At 42.3% G+C, this 27015-nt stretch overlaps 1 protein-coding gene and 1 long non-coding RNA gene across 16 annotated transcripts in view; both read right to left on the bottom strand.

Annotated features, from left to right (window-relative positions):
* LOC119707046 overlaps nt 1-25910 on the bottom strand; it is a 53010-nt gene extending 27100 nt beyond the window's left edge. The window contains exon 1 of the long non-coding RNA XR_005258667.1: nt 25815-25910. This is a non-coding gene — a long non-coding RNA (uncharacterized LOC119707046). The remainder of the gene's footprint in view (nt 1-25814) is intronic.
* Nucleotides 1-26778, bottom strand: part of RBFOX1 (RNA binding fox-1 homolog 1) — a 1167310-nt gene extending 1140532 nt beyond the window's left edge. For 4 of the 15 annotated variants that reach the window (XM_038151470.1, XM_038151471.1, XM_038151472.1 and 1 more), the window contains exon 1: nt 26513-26775. In XM_038151470.1, coding sequence (XP_038007398.1) covers nt 26513-26740 — 228 coding nt within the window. In that variant the 5' untranslated portion in view covers nt 26741-26775. Of the gene's footprint in view, nt 1-26512 lie in introns of all 15 variants that reach the window. The other 11 variants (XM_038151467.1, XM_038151461.1, XM_038151468.1 and 8 more) reach the window with 6 other exon arrangements.
* Nucleotides 26779-27015: the final 237 nt, after the last annotated feature.

Genomic DNA, 27015 nt, shown 5'->3' with positions numbered 1-27015 from the left:
TTGTTAATATTGGAATGGCTTTGCTTCCAGTGGGGGAAGTGAATTCTCACCCTCTTCTAAGACACCTGCAGAAGGAATCCCTACCCCCTTTCCCTCCAGTCCACCACCTTGATGCAGCGCTGAGGAAGTCTAAAAAGGGACAAAATTATGTAACATCTACTGAAGCCTCAGTGTTTGTACTTCCTTCCACCAGAGCTGTAGAAAAAAAGCAATTTTTATTGAACTCTGGAATCCAATAAAACACTGCAAAGGCTCTGGCACTGCCTTAAATCTTAGGTTTTGTATGAGTAGGAAGTCAGTTTTTATACCATATGGGTTCAAGTTTTTTTCCTTTTCATCTAGATTTTAATTTACCTTTTCTGCAGGTAAGAACTCCATACAAAGATTGTTACCTAATTAGGTATTAAACCCTAGTCTTACTGTCAGCAGCAATAAGGCTCCCAAATACATTTGAAGATCTGGAGCAAAGTGACTCAGAAATAAAAAATCATCTCCTTTCCACTGAGATTTTAAACCTCACATATCAAGATCACTTTTAAAGATACAGCTTAAGTTTCTTAATAATTTAGATTTTATGTATTTATGAGAGAAACATAAACCATATTATTATTAATTGTTGGCTTAAAACTCAACTATTTTATCTCCTCTAACCAAATACAAAATCTACATGCTGGGTTTGAAAACTCCTTTTGCAGAGGGTCTAATTTGTGGAGATGACTGAATGGCTCACACTGTACCTGATGAAACACAACAACTCAGCCATGCTCTGTGGCAAGGAGTCTGCAATAATTGGTTTTTTTTCCTGCTGACCCATAAAACACTTCTGCTACAAACACTATGTAATCAAGTTTTATAGTAATGAGTCTTCCCCTAAGAAGAGGCTCGATTTTACTGCTTTGAATAGCAAACCGCACCAAAAAAAAAGGTGGTGGTAGGAATTTATCAAAAGGCAGAAGTCCACCCTACTTTATCAGCATCACCATGTTCTAAAATAAAAAAAAAAATAAAATAAAATAAAGTAAAAAATAAAAAATAAAAGCTATTGAAATATCCTCCAGTACAACATCACAGTAAGGACATGGGGAGCACAGAAAAGGGAACTGCCTCCACAGAGCTGTTACTGAGCTTGGAGAATTCATCCCAGGGAAAACAGCCTCTCCTTTGGGGAAGGCATGGCTGTACCACCATCCCTGCTCTCCTGCACTGCCCCTGACCAGGAGATATTAACTGGCCTCTGGTGGCTACAAAAACCTCCTGCACTTGCTCTCTCTACTTAATTTTGGTTCATCCCCCTGCACTGTCTCTCCACTGCAGGGTTTCAGAGGGATTGTCCATAATATCATCCAAATTATATGCTGACTCCAAATTGCTTTTCCTTCCAAAATGTGCAACAATGAAAGCCCCAGGTTATGGAATAAAAGCAAAGAGGCCAAGGAATGAATATCAAATATTCAGAATCTTTCCACATGCATTGCCAGCTCCAGGTTTGGGAATGAGGTACTTTAATTTCCCTTCTCTAATAAAAAAGTTCTTGAGTGTGGCAAAACAAATTTTAAAGCCACATGAAGGAGTGTCTGCGGAAAGCAGGAGGGCTCCCCTCAGAAGACATCATGGGTCAATGAGCTTTAAGGGCACAGCAAATGCAGATCTATAGAAAAAAAAAAAAAAAGAAAAGAAATAAAATCAATGCTGCTCTATCAAAGCACAGGGGAGCAGAGGAGCAGAGGCTGCTCCTCCCCAGAGCCAGACTAAAAGCAGAACTACACCTCTCCAAGGCTTCAGGTTTGAGCAGGATGGGCAGAGCACTGCTCTACCCTCTGTCCTCTGGGCTGTGCAGGAGGCAGTTATGGACACAGCATTCCCATGGATCACACATCCAACAGGGGCTGTGCAGGGGGCAGTTATGGACACAGCATTCCCATGGATCACACAGCATTCCCATGGATCACACATCCAACAGGGGCTGTGCAGGGGGCAGTTATGGACACAGCATTCCCATGGATCACACAGCATTCCCATGGATCACACATCCAACAGGGGCTGTGCAGGGGGCAGTTATGGACACAGCATTCCCATGGATGCACTCCCATGGATCACACAGCATCCCCAAGGATCACACAGCATCCCCAAGGATCACACACCCAGCAGGGGCTGTCTGGGGTCACCTCAGCCTCACCCAGGCGTCCAACAGGCACCTCCTGCACTGACAGCCATGACCCTTCAGTAAAAGGGCACAGCCTGAGCTCTGCAGTGCTCATCCATGACATTTAGTCACTATTTCATTCTGCTTTTAGCCTTCCCTTTTTGTTCCCAGAGCCATGAGTTTCTTTGGCTTTTTCAGAGAAATGATTCAGCAAGGACAGCACAGGCTGTCTGTGAGCAGGTAAATCACAGCCCAGGGCTGGTGCTCCACACCCTTCTTCCCATTCCATTTGAGCTGTCCCTGTACTATGCAGACCAAAAACCAATTCCAGATGCCAGGAGCAGCAGGGAATCACGAGAAGCAGCATGCCAGGCTAGGAAAATGGAAAATAATCCTATCTTTGATCTTAGCAAGGCCAGTTTTAGGGCAGAGTTTGGACTTCTGGGAGAGTGTGCAGGTGTGCTACTGCCTGAGCCTTCAGTGAGCCCTGAATACAGCTGATAAAACCAGAATGCCCCAGGAAACACTGCCTCCCTCTTCACAGAGATAATAGGGCAGTGATAAACAAGCTATTATCACAATGGTCAAACTCCTGCTAATTACAGCCCAAAGAAACCCTGCTTAAGAGCTATGTCTTGGGCTGAAAATAGAACTTCAAGAATAACCAGGTGACTCCAGAGCTTCTTTCTTGTCCAGGGTAGGGACAAGAGAGCCAGATTCAGATATTTTTCCAAGTTTAGTTATTTATATAATGTGTGGCATTTCCTGCTATAAGGAACCTTGGCTTGCAAGAGCTGATGAGTGGCATTGCTTGGTATACAGATATATTCAGGTACCTGACAGGAATTAAATAAACACAGGCCAAACCTGGACTTCCTGCTCTCCAGATTCCACTTATGATTGCTCTGAGGATCACCGATCTCTGCCTGGCTTTTATTTAGGATGAATGCTGGAGTAAGACTCCACTACATTTCAAAAAGAAAATCGGGAAAATTAACATTTATTAATGACTGTATTCTAGGCAGAGTAAATCTCCAAGAACTATACAGTCTCTTCCCTAGGGCTTGGAAAAACTGGGATGGAAGCAAACACTGATTGCTTTCACGTGCTGGAGTTTTTAATTGGAATAGTAAAGGAGTCTTCAGTGAATTGTGAATAAGGGAACGATAAAAGTTACCTCACTCAGCAGCCTCATGGCTACACAACTGATACCACCTCAGCTTAAAGTCAAGAAGATTTCAGGGAGATTTTTCATTTCCTTCCCCAGAATAGAAGCTCATTTCCCATCTAACTTTAGTGTCAAATTTGACATTCAGAAATCAGCATATTTAATCCAAAGTGACTGGGAAGCATATGCTACCTCTTTTGATCACCACTCCAAAATTGTTTTAAGATCTCAAGGCACACACTGACAGATCTTGTCCACATAATGCCCATATATTTTAAGAATGAGAAGCAGCAAAATCCAGTTAAATTACAGCAGAAAAAGGTAACAGTACAGGGGAAAAAATGCTTTAAATAGCAAAACAAACTTTAAAGCATATTTTTTAGACACAGGAAATAGTAATTTTCTTTAGAAGGTAATTTGTGCATTATGATAGAGCCAAGTAAAATTGACACCCTTTTTAGCATACTGTAGTCAAAAGCCACTCTGTCATATGTATTTTTCACTACAAATGTTGTTTCTTCTGGATATATTAATTCTGGAATTATTTGCATTACAGCTATAACACAGCATAAAGTTCCAGTATTTATAGGCTAGGAAAAAGCTCTGAGGGCAGCACTGGATTTTTTTTTTCTTTCCAAATATTTCAGAGTCATCATTAGAATCACCTGACTTCCCAGAGCCACACAACATAGCCATCATTATTTCAACTAATTCAGCAGTGTCAGAAGTATTTGCTCAGTGACAGAGCTGTGGCCAAGAGGAAGATATCAATCAAGCAAATTGATACCATTGCCTGCCTTGGAAGGGGACTTGGTGCAATTTCCACTGCAGGCATTAGGGCTGCTGAAGTTCCAGGCATGAACAGATTAGATTTGCAATTACACTGCTCATTTCCATCAGGCAATGAACCATTTGTGACTCCTGGTAATTAAATCCCTCTCAAACCAGCCTATCTTTGGATTCCTTCTACAGCAATTTGCAGGGAGTCCCCTCCACCCAAAGCACATTCCCAGTGGAATGAAAGGCTATTTTCACCCCAACAAACACTGGCTGATGTGAGGTGAATCAACAAGTGCTTCAGTGTTTCTGAAGGAAGCCAGTGCTATCAGTGACCCATTAGCAATAATTAGTTTTGCTCTAAAGATCCACTATCTGGGCCTTGCTATTTGCCAGTGAAAACACAGCCACAGAGGGAGTTTTCTCCATTCCTAGATTGATAGATATAGAAATACATTTATTACTGTTGAAATATCTGTAGTCCCACGACATAAGAATACCCTTAATTCAGTCTTCAACAAATTCAGTGATGGTCAGAGCTTGCAGCAGCCCAAAACTGAAAAAACAGTACATTTTAAATACACACCCAACATTGTTCAGTCTAGGACTCTGCACTCCTGGTGCAGAGCAGGAGTTTCCTGTTTCAATCAGCTCAAATGCAGCACAAGAATGTCCAATTTAATGAATTAACAAACTTAGTCCAAGACATCTTAACAAACAGACTACAAGAACTACACAGAGGATATAGATAGAGAACCTCACTAATTACAGAAGATTACTTGGTTAGGTCCAGCAGTATTTCCACAGAAAAACTAAATTCAGAGATGTCTCACATCACTGAAAGAACACATGGAATCCTTGAATGCTCTTAGTAACAAACCAGGGTAGGAAATTGTTTGCCTCTGTGGTAAGTGTGTGTACGATGCACATTCACCAAAATCCAACATTTACTTGAATATATTCAGCAGTGTCCATTGCTGCTTCATTATTAGTTTAATATTGACTAATTAGCAGCATTTAAAATGCAGGTGTAGTGGGATAAAATGGCAGCTGCTGCTCATTTTGTGCAGGTCAAACACACAATTCAGTTCAGCTCCTAGACCACACTGCAGAGCAGAACACGAGCAGCAATCACTGCTGGATCACACCTCCTCTGGCAGAGCACTTCAATTACATTTAATTACGTGGTGGTTGCATACCAATGAGTCAAAGCAAGATTTATTATGATGGAAATATATTTCCATATGTACTTTAACATTTTCCAGCTTCTATGCACCAGAGATGTAGGATTTAGGGCTTTGCAGCACTCAGTGAAATATCTGAACTTCAAAATAATAAATAAATATTATTAATAATAATAAGCTTAAGAAATACCTACACTTATTTCTGCTTTGATACCTGTAGTCCCACGACCTAAAAATACCTTTAATTCAGGCTGAGGGCCTGTGATAGTCAGAAACTAACATTAAATTATCAGATGCTAACAGCTTTATACAAGACAAGAATTCTTGAACAAGAGATGTGTTCATACCAGTCCTCACATCACTGCAAAGAAATAGCAACACAATACAAAAAAAATGCTTATATTGTCAAGTGCAAAGCCCAACACTGAGAAGAAAATAAGTCTTTTTTAAATTTTACTCAAACAAGAAACAATGGGTGTATAAATGCAACAAGAATCTCATTACTGACTCCTTTTGATTTTGTGTTAGATTCAAAGTACCTTCTATAATATGAGAGCCATATTTAATTTCTAAAAAGAGGATTTTGCAGACACCACCCCCAAATGAATACTAAATAGCAAGGACCTGAAGTGACTTCCCTATTCAATAGCAAAGAAAAGGAAGAAAAAATTTAAAGAGGAGGAAAAAAATGAAAAAAAGAATATTAAATCCAGAGATTTTATTTGCACTGAGTTTTAAAAGAAAGTATGGTCATGTCACTCAAAGAAAAAATAAACCACAGCTCATATGAAACATTTGCTTAATAACACGGTGAATGTCAGCTATAGATATCTGCTGCAATATTAAACCTGAGGAATAAAAATAAACAGTAAATGCCCAAGTATTATTACTCTGCAGGAAAAAGCACACTCGCTGAAAAACAAAAGTTCCAAGAGCAAGGCTCACACACCATATGGCAACTCCAGTGATACCCACAGCCTGATTGTGGGGCCAGCCCCCTCCTCTTAGAGCTCAATATTCAAGGAAGACAGAAAATCTGTGAGCCTGAAGTCTGCTCTGAGAATCTTTGAACCTCAACAACCAAATCACATTTGATCTGTTTTTATACACCACAAGGAGGGTTCAGTGCCACTGAATCCTTGCCATCCTTCAAAGCAGTATTTTGATAAATTACTTCTGCTAGGAAAGGTGCAGTTGCTTTCCTGAAATCAGCTCTTCTGCATTTTTCACCCCTAGGGAATAAACTGCAGCAAAGGAGAGGTTTGATGAAAATTCCTGTGTTTCTACATCTAGGACTGGCCTGCACTTCCCAGCTAAGAAGGGCTTGAATGTTAGATCTCACAAACCTATCCATTTCCTTTATAAAAGTGGGCCATTTAGGCTGTCTTGCAGGTCAAAAAATAATAGATTTCTCAATGATCAAAAGTGCTATTAGCCTGCAGTTCCCTCTGAATAATAGGTCACACTCCCAGGCATGTTCATTTTCCCAGTGTCAGCTGAACAAGGATGTCAGGAAAGAGATCTGAGCTGCGTCAAGCAAGGAGTAATTGATTTGTAATCTTGTTTTCCAACAGAGCACACTTTGCTAACTAGATTCTACAGGCTCTATAAAGTGCAGAGTTATAAACTTGCCATTTTTATGGCCCAGAAGCCATTAATACACACATTTGCATATTGTTAGACACCTGAGTAATAAAGCGGCTTCATAGATCAGCAAATATTGAGAGCAGGTGGTGTTTCTATGATCCTCTAACACACCCCCTTGAGCTGTGGGAGCACGTGGCACTCAGGATTCCTCTCAGTTACTCAGCTGAGTTTTAACACAACCAAATGCTCTCCTGCTGGCTGACTGAGGAACCAGAGATTAATTTTAACTTGCTGGCAGATGAGCACTAAACCTGAAGCAGTCATGCTCTCAGATACCAGCTCTTGCTTGTCAGCACTGCCAGTGCTGTGCAGGGACAGCTCATTTCGCCTCTGAATGTAACGAAGAAATCAATCCAGCAGGCAGAGACCTAAAGGGACTTGGAAATGAAGACCAAAAGCTGCAGAAGGCAACTTCTTGACAAGGCAGTGAGCAGGTTTGAACCATGGTTTGAGTGCAAGAGATATTTACATTGATCTTTAAATACTGGAGTCCTGGAAACCACCTCACCCAGAGCCTGCTGAAATTTTCCACCACCAAGTTTCCTGATATCATTTCCCCCACGCACTGAGCATGATCCAAAATACACTTTATTGGAAGCACCCTGCTGCAGTTCCAGACTGTAACAGGACTTTGTTAACCCACCTGTGACCCAGAGGGAAAAATCTGATTCTTCTGCAATATGCCCAAGATTCGCTCTCCTCTTCATCAGAGCAATGAGAAAGGCACCTGACTTCGAGGATGAGAGCACATCCACCCTACTTCAAAATGAGTTTTAAGTACCACTGGCTGAAGTGGAACTTAGACAGCGCTGAAAAGCAGGAGTGCCTCTGAGACAAACCAGAGCCTGTGGGAGGAGCTGTGTCCCTTCTCTGTGACCTCACAAACCTGCCCTCATTTGTGATGGAGAGCCAAATTAGGCCCTACAAGCATGTGGAAGAACAAAAGCAAGAAAAAAACACTTAGAAATGCCTTTCTGACTCTGTAAATAGCACGGAGGCAGGTGATGCACAAGTTAGGCAAAACAGGGGTGACCATCGAACTTGTGATTGGTTTAAAAACAGTTTTAACACTCAGGGGTTTTGGGCACATAAAGTCAGACATTTTGTAAATGAGGAGCTACTCAAGAGCAGCAAATTATCCCTTCTGCCTTGGGAAGAACATGCCCAGCTCATGTCAGGCTCCTGCAGGAGGGAGCCCCAGCCCACAGCATCCAGCACAGCTCTGGGAGCAGCCTGCCTGCAAGGATGGACAGCCACGACCCGAGCAAACAGGGTTTGTTTTTTTGGGGTTTTTTTGTTTTGTTTTAGCTGATTTATCATAATTTTTAAATTAATTTCTTCCACATGGGTTTTATTCCAAAAATGGCTTTTCAAAGGGTTTTGGTTTGGGTTGCGCAGAACATTGTTTTTGATAAATCAAAGTGTTGCACCTACATAGCAGAAGCCTCAAAGAAAATATAAAGAGGTTGGGGATTCTGTCCCTCAAAAATGTGCTATTATTGTGGATTCTTTTTAAAAATGCTAATTGCATCTGGTTCACCATTTCACAGAAGGATGGAGCCTTTTTTATGAAGATGAGGCCAGTGCAGTGAGCCCATCAATGCCACCACACAGGTCTGAAGAGCAGACACACACCAGTAATTGATGCTGAATAAGTTATATCCAGATTGTCTTGCTGTAATAGTTCCAAGTGTTTACTTGAGCTTCCCAAACCATCTAAATCTTTTATAAAGAGCAATGGAAGAGGAGAATGAGGAACTTGTGAAAAATGGACATTCAATCTTCATCTCAGTAAAAATTAAAATTTCTCTTCAAAGAACATTCCAAATAGTGACAGGAATATTTTAACACTCGTCCTCCAACCCTGCTCAAAAAAAGAAATCAAGTCAAATCCCTATGAAGTGCTTGAATTCATCCTGCTTCAAATGCTCTTAAAGTTCCTAAAATTATTTTGTAAGTCTACTGAAAGGAAGTAAATGATCCCCACTTAGTGCCAGCAGCTGCACATCTCAGGTTTTGCTGAAATAGGAGGTGAAGCCACCAGTGCTGTGAGCTCACCTGCCTGGCAAGCAGAACTCAAAAGGTTACTGATAAACAGGATAAACAAAACCGTTTGTCACAGGTCTGGCAATCTGGCAATCCATTTTAAACTTCCCTTGATTTAAAAGAATTTTCTTTCAAGCAAGTATCAATGCTTCTAAGTCTCCAGTTTTTGAATCAAGTCGCTCATTAACATTTTGGTTTATTCTTGAAATTCTGTACAGCTGAAGTGATGGAATTATTTCAGAAACTCAGCTTTACTAAAAGTTTAGTTTTTCATTTACATTCTTGTGTAGCAGCTTACATTCCTGTTTGCAGTCTTACAGATAAATCTGTCACTAAAATATCACCCAAACAGCTTAAAATGTAGAAGTTAACAGAAAAACTGCATATAAAATTGCTACTTTTTATAATATGATTGAAGGCAGATTCATGATGTGAAGAAAAAAAAAGAAGAGGTTTACTTACAATTTAATACTTGGAGTTGGTAATCCAAGAGTAGCTTTATGATAAATCCTACATATTTCTTAGAAGATTTAGAGAGTTTCCATATATACACACACACACATACTTTTCTCATGCTAATTGTACAATTTCTTGTATTTCTTAGTGTTAATCTCTTGGCAAATTTTATAATGCTTAAGGTGACATTTGGCAGTTGAGTCCCCACAGATACACTGTCCTCATTCTTACAGAAACTAATTTTATTTTTTTCCCCCACAAGAGGTATGGCCCAAAGAACATGATAAGTGATAGGAATCAGCTTCAGAATTATTTTATTCCTTTATTCTTCAAAGCAGGTAGTGCTGGCTGCTTTCTTATCCCACTGCAGCCTTCCAGCATTTACTGTGGGAAGGTAGAATGGCTATTTAGTGTTTATAATAATAAAGCAAAGTAGAAGAAAGCAAACTGACAGTGTCATAATACAATAAAAGCAGGTTTGAAATTTAGCTCCTTAATCACTCAAGGAAATAAAAATATTCATATCTTGCAGATCAACAAGCCATGGAGAAAGAAAGTGAGTCTTTTCTCTAATTAGCAGCTTTTTCTTGCAGCTCCCAAAGTCTCAGTTGAGAGGCAGAAGCCTGCAGAGCTGTGCTGGCTCCTGAACACCAAACCCCCTGGGAGAGGGGACACGAAGGGACAGGGGGTGCTGAGGGCAGGCAGGAAAGGAGAGAGCCATGGGGGCTCCTCAATGCCAGGATTCCAAACACAACTGCAGAAGGGACAGTGAGGGTGAAGCACTGACTGGTGCCCTCACTGGAGGCAATGTGATAATGGCCTCAGCACCTGCTTTGGGTTTCAGAGCCCCCTGCGTTATTCTGGGACATGACCTGTCTGTGCAGGCGCACACTGAGACATCTTTGATCAGCTCTCTGCCTCACTGCCAACCTCTCAGGCCAGAATCATGCAACCGTTGTATTGCACTAAATAGTTTCTGTCGTTGTTTTGCACTGGGTTTTGTAATCTGCACGGAATAGTATGTTTCTATCCTGCTGGGATTCCCCTCTTACATCACACGGTGTTTCCCTTTCCCCCAGGACCCAGCGCTGTGGACCATCCCTGCTTTAGCGCTCCCCTCACACTATCCCACTGGCCCTGCTTTACCGCTCCCCTCACGCCATTCCACTGGTTGTGCTTTACCGCTCCCCTCACGCCATTCCACTGTCTGTGCTTTACCGCTCCCCTCACGCTATCCCACAGGCCGTGCTTTACCGCTCCCCTCACGCCATTCCACTGTCTGTGCTTTACCGCTCCCCTCACGCCATTCCACTGCCTGTGCTTTACCGCTCCCCTCATGCTATCCCACAGGCCGTGCTTTACCGCTCCCCTCACGCTATCCCACAGGCCGTGCTTTACCGCTCCCCTCACACCATCCCACAGGCCGTGCTTTACCGCTCCCCTCACGCCATTCCACTGTCTGTGCTTAACCGCTCCCCTCACGCCATTCCACTGCCTGTGCTTTACCGCTCCCCTCACACCATCCCACAGGCCGTGCTTTACCGCTCCCCTCACACCATTCCACTGCCTGTGCTTTACCGCTCCCCTCATGCCATTCCACTGCCTGTGCTTTACCGCTCCCCTCACGCCATCCCACTGCCTGTGCTTTACCGCTCCCCTCACGCTATCCCACTGCCTGTGCTTTACCGCTCCCCTCACGCTATCCCACTGGCCCTGCTTTACCGCTCCCCTCACGCCATTCCACTGCCTGTGCTTTAGCGCTCCCCTCACGCTATTCCACTGGCTGTGCTTTACCGCTCCCCTCACGCCATCCCACTGGCCGTGCTTTACCGCTCCCCTCACGCCATCCCACTGCCTGTGCTTTACCGCTCCCCTCACGCCATCCCACTGCCTGTGCTTTACCGCTCCCCTCATGCCATCCCACTGCCTGTGCTTTACCGCTCCCCTCACGCTATCCCACTGGCCATGCTCCTCCTCCTCCACCCCATCCCTCGGCTTAAAGGCTCCCGCCATCGGGCATTCCAGCCTCTTCTTTCCCTCTGGGAGGTCGCCTTGGCCCCAGGTGACTCCTGTCAAGGAATAAAGCAGGACTTTGGTGCCGAGAGGAAGGAGCGCCTTGAGCCTTTTACTTTTGCCCTTGTAAAGGCTGCAAGGGGCAGGGTCCAGAGCCGGCCGGTTTGGACCCTCAAAGGCCCCAGAGAGATCGGCCTTCACAGCCAGCACCAATGTGGGGCTCGAAGCCACAACCCTGACATTGAGAGTCTCATGCTCTACCGACCCCCCTGGGAGAGGGGACACGAAGGGACAGGGGGTGCTGAGGGCAGGCAGGAAAGGAGAGAGCCCTGGGGGCTCCTCAATGCCAGGATTCCAAACACAACTGCAGAACAGACAGTGAGGGTGAAGCACTGACTGGTGCCTCACTGGAGGCAATGTGATAATGGCCTCAGCACCTGCTTTGGGTTTCAGAGCCCCCTGTGTTATTCTGGGACATGACCTGTCTGTGCAGGCGCACACTGAGACATCTTTGATCAGCTCTCTGCCTCGCTGCCAGCCTCTCAGGCCAGAACCATGCAACAGAATTCCAGCTGAACAAAGCTGTGAGACTTCCCAAAGTGCCTGTATCAGAAAAGGCACTTCCAATCCTCTCAGTTCATTTAGTGCTTACAAAATATTGGGGCACAGATTTACTGGGACACAGATATCTCTGCTGCAGACACTGGAGCTGGTTTGCAGTGCCAGCCTGCCCTGTCAGGGAAGGTCACACCCACACATCTGCACCTAAGTCAGCAGTGACAATTCAGTCATTTCGGTACATTTTCCAGGGAGAATTTTTTTTCCCTCCACCTACCTGCTGCACATGTTGGGAAATGTTTGCTTGAAAACATCTCATCACATCCTGCTTCAGGCCTCGTGTTTTAGAGTTTCTGACTGTTCTACAAGGCACCTCGAGCTATGAGGAGGAAAGGAGGTGGCTTTGCTTTGTGTTGGCTGTTTCATCTCCATGAAAACCATGAAGGAATCTCCCTCAAGCCTGCTCCTAATCCATAAACTGAATGAACCCACAACAATAACAACAACAACAACAAACAACAAACCAAAACAACTCATTGGCTTCAAAATGAATTTGAAAACGAGGGGCAAAGTTAAACAAACACATTTATCTGAGTGAGACATTCTGTCTTTAACACCATTTAATGATAAGGCAAGGAAACCTTCAGGGAAGTGCAAAAGCAGTTCAGCTCTTTGTTCTCAGTCTCGCAGAGCTCCACCTTCATTAGAGCCACCTGCTACATCTGCCCAGGACATGACAGAGGTGGAGCTGAGGGGCTGGCACATACACCTGCAGTACAAAATGTCACTTTTTTCTTGAGTTGTCTCAATCCAGCTCTGCTTTGCTTTCTCCCTGAACATGTTTTTAGGATTTTAAGCGATGTTAATACAGTTCTGTATTGCTGTTTGAGAGGTGGCTTTGGTGCCTGGCTCGAGCCACCATGCTTATGCTGATTCATACCTCAGGAACTCCTAATTCAGACCTTGAAGCAATGATTTCCTCCCCCAGAACACAGAAATCCTGCTCTGACCACAGATACCAAGTTAAAACACTCTGAGAATAGCTCTGGGCATTTCCTTGTAGGCTCCAATAAACCTTGCTCCTTCTGCAGCACAGCTGGTTCCTAATTTGGCATTGGCTTGATGAGAGACAGGTCAGGGATGGAAACATTTTTAAGACCGTTCCACTTTGTCTGTGTGGCTTCTCAATTTCATCTTTCCCCCAGTGTGTGTAATTTTGCAGAGATCTTTGCATAAAACTTGGGTGGTTTAAGGATTCATCAGCTCCTGCTGCTCCCTATCCACCCAAGAGCAGAGCACCAGCTCTGCCACTGCAACCATCATTTCCACAGCAACTAACTGCAAATCCAAGCAGAGATTGTGCCTCCAGGTGAGGGACTAGCATCAGGAACAGATCAGTCTTCAAAATGCCATTTTCATGCAAATGCACCGTACAATAAAGAACAGGAAAAAATAAAACAAGAAAATAAACCTCATCATTTGTTTAATGAAATGTTTCTGTCAGTTCTGCACAAAGTCTCAGGGGGCTCAAATTTTGAGCATAAAAAATCAGATTCTGGGTGAGGTCTTGGGAGATTTAGGAGGATCCCACTGTCACTTCTGGAGTTTTTGCCCTCTCAGTTTAAGTGAAAACAGAATATGCCCATTAGGTGTTATATAGGAATCAGCCAGCTTCCTTAGGCCAAAGCGAAAGGAAATTAGGTGCTGTGTTTGCAAATCAAACTCTGCTGCAGTCATATTGAAAAATTAATTTTGAAGGTGGAGGAGTCTGCCTGGCCTTTGCAGGACTTTCTGGCACTGAATGAAAAAAAAATACATTGAATATGTAAAGTCACCTTTAAGCTGTAGTTTATCAGCCCCTCAGAAGAAATTTGGCTTTTATTACAAGCAATACTAAACACGTTTCCTAAATTTACATAAACCTTTCATTAGAGAAACCCATGGTACTTTTCAAAATAAGTTTTAGTTGAACCTAGAGGAGATGTGTATGTTCAACTTCAATTGTTGCTGCTTAAAATGGCTAATCCTAGAATATGAGAATTTGAACTACTTGTTTTATGTGGTGCAACTAATTCTTGGGAAATTGTGCTAAGAAAGTGCTTTTGGAGTCAGGAGATCCTTGATTGAGCTAATATAACTAATATAAATATTATCATATTGTAATATAATAATACAATAATAATATTTATAACAGAAATAATTTAAATAATATAAATAATATATTTAATATAAGTATCACTAAAAGCAAAGAGATTTTAAATTCTTTCTAAGTCAAAGATAGAGGAGGAAAATCACCATCCAAAGGGGGAAAACAAAACATTAGTCAGGATCCACAGCACATTCTTCTTGGTGATTTCCTGAAGAGGACTGGATCTTGGGACAGCACACACCAAGGCACAGCTGACAAACACACACCACAAGTTGAACACTGCAGTGAGCACCAAATTCCCTGAACATTGTCAAGGACCACCAAAGCTGCTGAAATAAAACCTGACATCCAGTTCCAGTGAGACACAGGTCTCATCCTCTGCTGCTGTGATTTCCTTGGTTTCAAGGGAGCATCAAGAACACTGAAGCACCTTGAGAGCTTCACAAAAATTCCTTGAATTAGTTCCCTCTCTTCTTGACACCTCTGAGAAAAGCAGATTTTTCCCCAGTTTATTCCCGTATATTTTGTTGGTATTCCCCCACCAGCCAACAACATCTCTGCAACTGAGAGGCTTTACTTCATTAAAATACAATTCCTGTGTGAGGTGAAAGCAGTGACATTTAATCAACCTGCCTCCAAATCCCCTTTAAGGTCTCCATAAATAATAAACTGCCTTCATAAGGAAGGCTGTTTGGGTGATTTTATATCGTTTATTACAGATGAAACTTGAAGTTTTTGATACTTGAAGCTGTTGATCACTTCTTTGGCACTTGAAGCACTTCACACCAGATGCCTTTGGAGTTACTTAGCTACAAGGCACTCCATGGCAAGTGGGTGATTCTGGGTTTTGAGTGTTGTTTTTGTGAGGAGAATGCTCTGGATCCTGCCTTGGGCCAATTTCAATACTGGGACACCAGAGAGGGCTGGTGTCACCTCCCTGACTTAACATTCCCAGTAAGGGATGCACAAATGTCCATTTCTTTGTAAATATTCCTGAAGCTATTGCTGAGGAAATAAACAGTGCTACCAGCTATGCTGCTACAGACCTGGGAGCAGTGCTCTCTGCCAGCTGGAACCATGCCCCACACCTCCAGTGTCCATCCTCTGCTCCAAGCGAATCAGTTTTAAAAGTTCAAACTAAAGAGGAGCAGAAAGAAAAGATCAGTGAATTTTCAGAGTCCTAGCAATCCATGGAGATGACAAAGAACAGATTTTACACCTTGAAAGTCATCATTTTGTTCTTTAGCCAAAGGAGGGGGTCAGTGATTGAGAAAGTCAAAACTGTTGGTTTTTTTTCATTTCATTTCATTTCCAGGATTCCTTAGGTCAGCATGCCAGAATTAGACATTCATCAAGGAGGGCATTTTGCACTTTGAGCTCAGAAGAAGAAAAGTATCCCTGGCAATTACTAAAACTGATGCACTACTAAAGCAGCACCAAGGATGTGCACACATCTGCACAATCATATCAAACATATGTACCCAATTCCATTCTGCAGCCTCTTCTGCTGGCAGCATTCAGATCCCAATACTGATTTAGTAATCTCTAACAGCTTCTTCAGAACCTCCAGATGAAAGGCTGAGGAACAGCACATGAAAGAGCCCCTTTCTTTCAGCAAACAGATTTAAGAGCAGCAAGCTTAAAAAAAAATCTACTTTAGCAATTTAGGCAATTGTTCATTTTACAAAAACAAGCTTCAAAAAGACAAACAGATAAGAGGATGCTATCATTTGTGTAGGTGGAGTTCTAATGAGAGAACTGAGCAATTGGCATGAGAGATCAGGAATTACTGAATTTTTTTGGGTTTTTTCCCAAGGTGGTTTAAGCAAAGATATTACTCTGTGGGATTATGTTTTTTTCCCCAGTGAAAAATAAAGAAACAAAAAAAAAAAACAAAAAACACACAAAAAAAAATACCAACAAAAAACCAACACAAAGCCATTTCTCTGCCCTCTCAGCACCACTAGGCAGTGACTTTGCTAAGCTTGTGCAATAGGTGTTCCACAAATCAACTCCTCAGGCTGGGAGAACCTTTCAGGTTGCAGCCTGTATTATAATAATACAATATATAATGCAATATATTATGTAGTACATTATAATTAATATATCATATATCAATATATAATATATTATTATATATTATAATATTATTATATTAATATTAATCTTAATAATGTATTAATAAATATTAATTTATGGTATTAATATGTGATCTATTCTCTATATAAATAGATAAATAATAATATCATACAGTGTTTAAGCAGAGACAACACTGACACTGCACAAACACCACTGAGAGAATGTTATTATGACACAGGAGAAAACAGAGAGTGCCAGGGCTCAGCCCAAACTGTCCCCACCTCTGCCAGCCCCATTCTCCATCAGAGGTGCCAACAAACAGCCAGAGCTGTGCCAACAGCTCCAGGGGAACTCCCCCTGTGCCTGCTGATGGTCCCTGACCTCACTGTGCCTGCCCCAGAGCCCCCAGGGGTGATTGCAGACCCCTCCAGGGGGAGATTTCTGGTACCTGGCATTTAGACATCAATCAATCACACTGCAGCAAACAGGGCACTGGGGTTTTCCTGGTCCCTTCCCAGCACCATCACACCCTTCCCCTGCAGTGACCAGGCAGCAGAATGTATTTCAGCCACACAGCTGGGCTTTTTCTGGGGGTTCTTTCCTCATTTTGCTTAGGTGAAAAGCTTTCCTGCTAACAATGCACACTGCACACACCCCAAGGGAACAGCCTCAGCAGACACTGAGTCCCCAAGACACCACACAGGGTCTGAGTCACAATTATCCAAACTGACCTCCCAACTGGGAAGATTAAGGGTCTTGGAAAGTTATCACTGGGGCGAAATTCATTTGTCAACAGATAACAAGATGTTAATTTAGTTTTGATTTTTTGGCTCAGTTACATAATGATTTTTTTTTTTAATCAAAATTGAGCAACCACTCTGAAGTACTAACATACACATGTCCTGTGCACAGCTACACAGGACACTTTAAAATGAATTAAAACTGAGCAGAGAGAGGGAAAATAAAAAGGAGCAGGAGCAGAGTCATTCCAATTAAGATGCCTCTGCAATTAACATCCCACAAGGATCTGTTCTTCCATGAATATTATTCAGTGATTTTTTTTTTCCCAGTGAATTGGAAAGTGAGTATGTATAAATCAAGGCACTGGTAATTTTCAGACAATTTTAATCAAATTGCAGTCATAAATTCTGGGCTTGTCTGACAAAAATACACTTCCATGTGGGCAAACTCAGAATGTTTTGTGGCATTGGCAGCTGTTGGTAAATGAACCTGGAGCCCAGGCCAGAGCAGTACCTAAACCATTGATATATTAACAGGGGACATCCAGCAGAATCAGCTTTCTGCAAAAATGTTGAACTTGCAAAGAGGCAGCGAGGGCACAGATGAATTATTTCAGAAGGGGAGCACAGACCTGCAGGATGGGAAACAAAGCACGTGGATCCAGATGCTTGGCTTATCCAGGAGGAGGAAATGAGTTTATTCCCATCATGGGAGTCAATAACATCTGGTGCAAAACAATCCACTCAAGCTGGGATGAGCAGTTGGGCAAATTCCAACTCCAGGCAAGGATTTATATTTTTATTCTAAGAATAATTATCTACAGCAAGAAATTTACCTGGAGACTTGATGAATTGTCCGTGACCTGAAGCCTTTAATCAACAGTGGCTGTTTGTGTAAAAAATTCCATTTTCTAGCTCAAACAGAATTTAAGAAGATGGAATTAACTTTTACCAGAAACCACGGTCTAGCAGCCAATCCTAGCCTTGAAATCCAAGAAGGATCTGAACATGGGTGGCCAGGAACAGCAACCTTTATGTAACATATGTAACACAACACTGGCTAATTAGAAGAAAATATTGCCACATCACCAAAACCTATTGTTTTGTGCCTTCAAGAGCTGGAAACAAGCCTGTAGTGAGGGAAAGAAATTTTGTTCTGTTGCTCTTCCAAGAATCAGTCTTTTTTTTGGAGCTAATGTGACAGTTTTCTGTAATGTCATTATTTATTTTAAATTAAGTAAAAAGTGATTAATTGCTCAATCAGCATTCTTTCCATTTCATATGGACTCTTGTAATTCACAGACAGTTTCTAAACATAACAGTCAATGATTCTGCCCTCTGGAGACAGTGAAAAGATTAGGGTTTTTAGTTGAAATAAATATTTTAGTGAATGAAAAAACTACCTCTCAGCATCTCAGAACAGATGTTACTTCCCCAGTGCATTATTGATAAGAATGTTTAATTTCCATTTAGTTGTGGCCCAGCTCAAGGAACTACGACAGTCTCAGTGTGGTGACTGCATAATTTTACATAGTAAATCCATTTATATTTTTTGTGATTAGCCTTCATTTTGTGGAAAATAACATTCCCTGAAGATAATACATGTTGAATGCACAGTACAACTCAGCTAGAACAGGAATTTACCAAACTATTCGTAGAGAGTAAAAAGAATGGAAGCCTTGTGAAAATTTGTTAATTTTTCACCATCTCATTAAGCTTCAGGGTAGCCAATATCATCAAATAATTACAGGAGCTGGGGAAATGCAGAGCCCCTTCAGTGCAACCATTCACAGCTGATCCTGTGCTGTCCTTGCTCAACTCTTCAAGGGAAAACAGAACCCTTGGAAAACGCAGAACCCTTCTAAGTCCATGCCAGGGCTGATTCCGTGGTATCCCTGCTCAGTTCTTGTTAGGATCCTGCCCAATCCTTGCCATAAAACCTTGCACACCCAGGAGCTTCTCTACCTCACCTTTCCACTTCTATCCAGTGACCAACTCAGTAAAGAAAGATTTTTCTATGAAATGAGGGACCAGAGCTGTGTCCCTTCCTAGGGATCCTAAAGCCATATCCCTGTGCAGTAGGGCTGGCATCCAATATTCCAACATATTGGAAACATGCAGGAAAAAACCAGCAGGGGAAAGAATAGATTGTGTAAGAATTATTGTGCTCAGGAAATCTTTTCCACTTTAAACAAGTTTTGCTTTCCAGGCTGGAATGAAAGAATTCTTAGCAAGCACTGCAGACACTTCTCACAGGCTTGTGAATCTTAGATGGACCTTTATTAATTATCAGTACAACTAATTGAGAATTACTTCAATATCTAGCACTTAGAATCACCAGGTTAAGTCACTCAGTTTTTCCTCCACCAAGCTGTTTGAAGTTTGCTGGCAGTGACCAACTGGCTCACAAATGTTGAGCCAGTTATTTTAAAGGTGTCTTAAGGTGCCAGAAGAGATCATAACATGAGACAACCATCAAAAGCAAATGTTCTGTACTCTGAATTTAAAGGATAAGTCCCTTTGTAGTGTAGATAAGACTGCCTGTAACTCCTTGGGCTGTTTAAGTGCACAGTGGGGAAAGCATTAGAACATCAGGACACATTAAGTGCATTCCTGAGGGGGAAATTACATGGGTGGCAGTGCAGCAGATCCTGCAGCCTAATTTAATGGAACAAAATAGGCAACTCTTTAGTAATAATGCATCCCAAATGAGTCTGAACATTGAGTACTCCACAGGAAAGGGACAGCCAGTGAAGCATCAGCCTGATTCCATCTTCAATTTTTGCATAGCTTCTGGGGCTTATGCCTCATTGTTGTAGTGAGGGCTAATGACTAAGACTGCAAACATTAAAAAAAACCTAAAAAACAATAAAGTAAATTAAATAATTCTATTAATCTTTAAATCACAGAGACTAGAAATAAAAATATTTTCCTGATTGACATTGGCATACAGAAGGAGAAAGCACAGCAAATAAGACCAATATATAAATATCTTTATTTCATATCTCCTCTAATTCAACATAGATCACAAATGTCTTCTTTTGCACTCTGGAGGATTTTAATGCATTTGTAATTTCAATCAAAAGTAATATTCCAGACACTCTGCAAAAATTGTAATGTTAGGCAATTGACTACTCAAACTGGGATAGAAATGCTCCATGAATATTCCTTATCAGTGAAATTGAACTTCCAATGAGTAAATACAACTGGCCTATGTTGCTCTTGGTAGAAATTGCTTGTTGAAAACAGGCAGTTATTTGCTGAATAAAATTAAAATTCCCTCATGACAAAATAACAGGATAATGCACAGAAAGCCCTTAGCTTTGCACACTTTGCCCCTGCCATCTAGTGCGGCTACAGGAGAAACGGCAAAACAAGGTCATTCATAAGGGTCTCTTTCTGCTGCCTTGCCTTGTCTCAGGCAATTCCTTGCTGCAATTATTCCTGCTCAGGCTGCAGTGCCATTGTTTGCTGACAGTTTGCTGACACCAGCCAGAGGTTAACAGGAGGATGAATCAGTTTTAGGGAGAACATTTCCCTCCAACTTGTTCTTGTTCTTGGAATCAAGTCCAAACTGATTTTTAATTTATCCACACCTTTCTACCAAAGCTCCTTTGCTTTGATTTAGCAAATATTCCTGTGGAAGGAACTCCAGCACCTTGTATCAATACCACCACTGACTCCTAAAGAATTATCATCTCCTTTCTTCCCACTTCCAAAGGCAAATAATTATGTCTCTGTCCTGGATCACAGAACTTGATTGTGCTCTGATCAAAACAAAAGCAGTAATTCCAGCATCTATCACAGTCTGCCTAACAAGTCAATAGATTAAACCCTTAAGTTATCCTTTAATTAGGTAATCAGACCCAAAAAAGGAAAGAGAGGAAAGGCAGATGCAGTCTGCAACACGTTCCAAATGTCCTGCTCTTCAAAACACTTTAAATTTATGGTGCTCTCCTAAAACACATCCATTCCATAATGTCTGCGGACAAAAGGAACTCAATAGATTGAAACACTGGTATAAAGAGGAGAGAAAAAGAACTAAACCACAGCCTTGACAGCAGAATGGTTCAATCTGCTTAGAACCCTGAGAGTCAGAAATCAGCACCTTAAATTGGATTCGCAGCCCAGACAAACCCACCATTCCAGTTCCTCCCTTCTCAAACACTTTTCCTCTTCAGAGTGATATTTATAAATGCAATCATGATCACAAAGCCATACACACACAAATCAGGTTTTGTAATTAACCCACTGTAAGGAGCAAATAAAGGTCCTAAACCAGAAAATCTATGAGAGAAACTGCACTAACACAGTGTAACCTTGTGTGGCAATGCACAGAAAGGTCAAACTGCCAGACTTCACATCCAATTCCTACACTTCCTTCTATGTTTTATGCATGTATTTAATGAAAAAGGCCTGAGTTGTTGACTCAAAAATGACATTAACCCAAGGCAAACATAAGAGATAAAAAATGTGTATTTCACTCATCAAGATTAACACCATTCTCAAATTCAACACCTCCTAATGTCTCTGTTATGTACCCCAAGCCCTCCCAGGACAGCAGCTGACGCTGCTGAAGGCACACACTGGAGTTGCTGCAGTGAATCCACATGGGGCTCAGTTCCTACATCCATACCTGGTCTTGACAGAGCTTTTCATGTGAAACCATGAACCCAGACCCACCCTTCAAACAAGGGAATTTTGTCTTGAGCTGGAGCTCCAAGCTCATATCCCAATCTCTAGAAAACCCTTCCTCTCCTCCTTCTAAATGATCAGCTTTTCAATATGTGTTTCTCAGCTTTCCAAGGTATGTTCTTCCATTCTTTAGGAATATTCAGATGAACTACTCTAAGTGATGACAAGGTACAATTTGTTCTCTGTGCAAAGACAAGGGCATTGCATAGCGTGCCACATCCCCCCATCTAAACTGGGTTTACAATTCCATCAACATCTGAGATTTAGAAGGCTGGATCATCATATGATACAAGTTTGGTGTGGTCAATTCTTCAGAGTTGATCAGTAAAACCACTTTTCCCTTCCTACAAAAGTCCTAAGCACTTTTTCAGACACTTTCCTCACATTTTCTTTTACAACTTGACAGTCCCAAAACCGAATAAAGATGTTACTTCTGATGTAAGCAACAAAAAGTTGCATTTTTTTTCTTCACAGTACCTCTATCCTTTCCTCCTTTATAAGTATTCACAAAGGCAATTAAAAAAAATTAAAACAGTACATTAATTCACAAATGCATTAAAGCCACTCTGAAAGTTGTTTAAAAGGTAAAAGTTCAAGCTCTCTCCTGGCTCAGGTGCCATTACAGATGAAAACAGTTTAGGAAGCTGAGTGTTGTGGGAACACTACAGAAGTCAAACCAAACACAGGAAATTCAGTCTTCTTCTCTAAACTTGGCACAAATATTTATGGCAGGAAAGTTTGGCTCATAACAAAGGAGGCCTTGTGGATACAGAAATATCTCTGCACCAAAATCCAAAGAAACTTCACCAGGCATATGCACAAAGAGTTGCTTAAAGAGAGATAAAAAAGGACTACTCTTGAAAAACAATGATGCATGGATCACAAGGATCCACACCCTGATGATCACTCGTGGGTAACTGTGAGTCTATCTCATGTCTATCAGCCCAGGAAGAAGTCAACACTTGCATGTTTAATTCTTCATACTCTTCCCATTTCAGGAAATGCAGCTTTAGGCTGATTTAACGATTTCCAGTGTGTGGTCAGGGGTAGGGTGACAATCAACACTGTGGCATCACAGAGCTGACAGCTGTGCTCATCCTCCAGGCACACAGCTGGGGATGGAATTCTCCAGACACCCTAGTTAAAGACTTTTACCCAAACTCCTGATGAAAAGCAGTGACTCACCAGCTCTCCCCAAGGCCAGTTCCCCACCATCTGCACCCAATGAAGGGTTTCTCAAGTTGAACCTCACTACAAAGACTGCAGCCCCTAGGTCTGAAACAAAGGCTTCATGCTAATGCTGTGCCAGGAAGAAACATCACAGAGGGAACAATTCCAGGGCCTTGGACTGCGTGGTCCACACCTGACACGAGCCACTTCCTCACCGTAATGAAGGCAATAAAAAGAAAAGGCCAGAAGCAAATTATTCGAATAGATACATAAATTAACACTTCCAGTTTCACCCCTGTGTCTTAGGTTGGAAATGGGGGTGTGTGTTCTATTCCCATCTGGCAGAGCTGGGGCAGTTCTCTGCTGTTCATGGGGCAGGTTTCTTTATCTCTCCCACAACCCATCCTCCCTCCAGGAGATCTCTGCTGTCCATGGCCACTGAGTGTCCCTGCATGGCTGATCAAATTCCATCATCCCATGGGAGATGCTCTGCCCAGGGCAGGAGCCAAGCATTCCTACCTGGATAGAACCTGACCCTGGGAACAGCACAGCAGCCTTTGCCCCCTGCATTCCCAGAGGAGCAGCTTTCTTCTGCCCTGCATTCCCAGAGGGAGAGCAGGCCCATCTCCAGCAGCCCTGGAGCTCCAGAGGAAAACTCCAGCCTTGTCCAGGATCCCTGCTCCAGCAGAACCACAGCTGGCCCTGCAGGAGGGCTGAGCCACCATGGAATGGGACTGTGCCACCACCCTGAGCCACAGGCTGTCAGGTTGTATTCTGGCTCCGTCAATGTTGCTTCATATTACTGCATCTTTATTTTTATTTTTCCTAATAAACAGCTGTTATTCCCATCTCTGCCTGAGCCCCTTAATTTCAAAATTACATTAATTCAGAGGTAGGGGTTAACATTTTCCATTTCAGGGGAGGCTCCTGCCTTCCTTAGCAGACACCTGTCTGTTCAAACCAAGACACTCTGTAAGTGCATTAACCAGTCCCCAGCACTAAGGGCAGGAGTCACTCCAGCTGCTGGCAAATGCAGCCCCTCTTTGCCAAGGCAGGGAAGGGAGCTCTGTCCAGGGGCACAAAGATCCTTCTGCACAACCAACTTGTGCCCAGCAGCAGCTCCTGCTGCAAACACAGGATGCCAAGGAAATGCCCACATCACTCCAGGAGCATAAAATATACATTGTGTCTGCATTCTCCAGAATCCAAGATTTCATAATAAGTGGAATAATGAGCTGGAGCAGCTGACCAAGGTAGATTTCTTCCTTCTGAACCCAAGAATGATGTTGGATGAAGCAAATAGCAGTGGAATAAACAGAGAAATAGCACACACACTGTGCTGATTTTTTATCACAAGTCTAAAAATGAGTCAAAGCCTATAATTTCTTTTAAATGTCCTTCTTTAAAGTGGAATGCATAATGGACTATTAGGAAATGTTCCTGCAATGCATGCATTGATTACCCATACCCATACTATGCCTATAAAATAAAGATTCTTCTAAGCACAGAAATGAAGTCATTCCAGTGTTTCCTAAGGGCACACAGTCCATCTTTTCCAGCAGCTTGCTCTCTACAAGGTGACAGACACTTACAGCCATTGTTGAACAAGTTTTTATTGCTTTGAGAAAAAAATTTATGTTAACAGAATTTTAAATGTCACCTCATTAATTTCTAATAACGCTTCCAAAACAGACAGATTTAAAAGGGAAGGGGAAAATTGTTACTGGAACTTTATACAAAATGTAGTGCAACATCCCAAGCCAGAATCCACTCAGGTGAGGGGAAAGAAGAGTTTCCTTGAGCTTTGATGAGTTCTGAATCAAACTCAGTTTAATTTAGAATTACTATAAGAACAGTTATTTTATTATAAAAACAATTTAAGAATTGATGTTGGGAAAGACAAGCAGTGAAATAATTGTTCATTAACTGATTTGCTTTGTTAATATTTTTAACAATCCCCTGATGAAAAGCCAGAATGTAAAGTTGGAGAAGCTATACCAGGTCCTTGTAAGGACAAAAAAAAAAGGACAGGCATTAACCAGAGAGAACTTTGCTGCAGTAGTAGAACATAAACATAAATAAGGGGCTAAAGCAGACCCCACAGATGGGGCAGAGCCCAGTGATTCGGGTATGTGTCATTCTCAGATATTCTGCATGATACTCTTAAAAGATAAAGTAAATTTATTCAATTAAGGCTTATTTTTCAGTAACTTCCTCATTAGGTATTAAAGTAAGATGTACCATCAAAAAGACTTTTACCCCAACCCATAGTGGTGTTCACTTCTAGACATTTATCACAAAGTAGAATGGATTTAAAACCTTTACTCCAAGGTAAAAAAGAAAAAAAAAAAAAACAGCCAAAAGAGAGGGCTGTGATTTGAGCAATTAACATGCCTGTAATTTGCATTTCTTTTGGGGAAAATAAGTCTCTGCCAGAAGTGGTGCAAGAACAAGAGTGGCACTTCGCTGCCTGAGAGTTAGAAAGAACCTAACTTCATAAAGCTTTGGAATCCCAAAACACAGAGCAAAGTGCAACTCTCTGCAGTTACATGGCTTGATAAAAGAGATTTCTGCTTGGATAAACAAACCAACACTCTACACACATTTGAAATACTTTTGTAGCTCAGGAAAACTGTTGCATTTAGAGATGACCTTCCACCAAGAACAAGACAAATAAATTATCTTTCAAATGGTTTAAAAAGGTAAATCCTACCGAAACATTGGGCATCTACTGAGCTCCTCATTTGAAAAAGCATGTCTAAATTCAGGATATCAATCCCAGGAGAGAAAACAACCCACATTTCAGAAAACTTCTGGATAAAATCAGTGCACTGAAATCTCCAGCAGCTCTTAAGTGAGCTCTCAAGCTGCACTCTCCCCCTATGACAACTCACACAGGAAACATCCTCCACCCCAGACATTGTCCCCACCACCCTCCCCCTGTATTTCTGACCGAGGGAAGCAGCCAGGATGTGTGGAGGAAAAGTACCTGGCCTGAATTGCACCAGGAGGGGCAAAGCTTCAGCTGGCTGGGGATCCAAATGTTCTCCCCCGAGCTCTCTGCTGTGCCTCAGGAGCTGCTGACGGGCACGGGAGCTGAGCTGAATAACCAGGCAGCAAAGTTACCCTCGTGTAAACATCTGGCAGTGCTGATGTTTATCCAGGCAACTGCTCCGCAGCTCTTCTTTGGAAAAATCTCAGCAGATGAGATCTCTAACCACCAATTCTTGGCCTCTCCTGGAGCTGTTTTACAGCTGTAAAACAGTGCTACTCAACATGAATGCACTTCAAAGTCTGAATGGACAGACTGGTAAACAACCCAAACTGTCCAGTTCAATGCACCCATCCTTACCCAATTTCTAAATGGATATGCGGAGCTGAAAAGCAACTTCAGCAGTTAATATACCTTCTCCCCATGAAAAAAGAAATCACTCCTCTGACACACACATCTTGCAAGCAGCTGACAGTGAGAGCCAGATAAAAACACATGCTCTGCACTGAAAAGCATGCAGGCAAGATCAGAAATTAAAGAGGACCATGCTTATGATCTCGGTGAGATGGGACACTCGATTGCATTCATCCTGCTCTTCTTGATGCCAAATTACCAACTTCAGGATGACAAATAATTTCAAAGGCAACCTCCCGGCCCTTCCCCCTTTCCCTGAGCCACTGAAGATGCTCACTTACACTTTTGCCTTCACCTCCTCCTTCGGGCACGGGCTCTTCTCTGCCTGAGCAAGGCATTATTGCATCTTCTGCTGCTGCTTCCCTGTCCTTTCCACCGGTTCCTCCTTCACTCCCCAGCTTCAGCCTCTTTCCCTCAGGCTGGGAATCATCCACATCCTCCCTTCTTATCCTGCCATCTCTGCCTCGCTGCTTCCCCGCGTCTTCTGGGCTGCCGCAGGAATTTGACATTTTCAAAGTGTTGCGGACTTTTTTTTTTTTTTCCCCTTAAAAGAAAAAAAAAAAAAAAAAAAAAAAAAAGGGCAGCTGAAGCTGCCGTATTGAAAGGGGATTTGCCTTCCGAGAGCTCCGATGTGCTCTCGCTCCCGTTAGAAATTTGGGTGCTGTGCAGGATCCGGAGCTGTTTCTCTGCCGCCCTCTCCTGCCGGCTGCGAGCGCTGAGCGCGGCCGGAGCCGCTGCTCCTTATTTCAGGAACAGAAATAACCTTTCCTGGATCGATTATGTG

Source organism: Motacilla alba, chromosome 14 (assembly GCF_015832195.1).
Source record: "Motacilla alba alba isolate MOTALB_02 chromosome 14, Motacilla_alba_V1.0_pri, whole genome shotgun sequence".
Taxonomy (NCBI): domain Eukaryota; kingdom Metazoa; phylum Chordata; class Aves; order Passeriformes; family Motacillidae; genus Motacilla; species Motacilla alba.
This window is presented reverse-complemented; position numbering and strand designations above follow the sequence as displayed.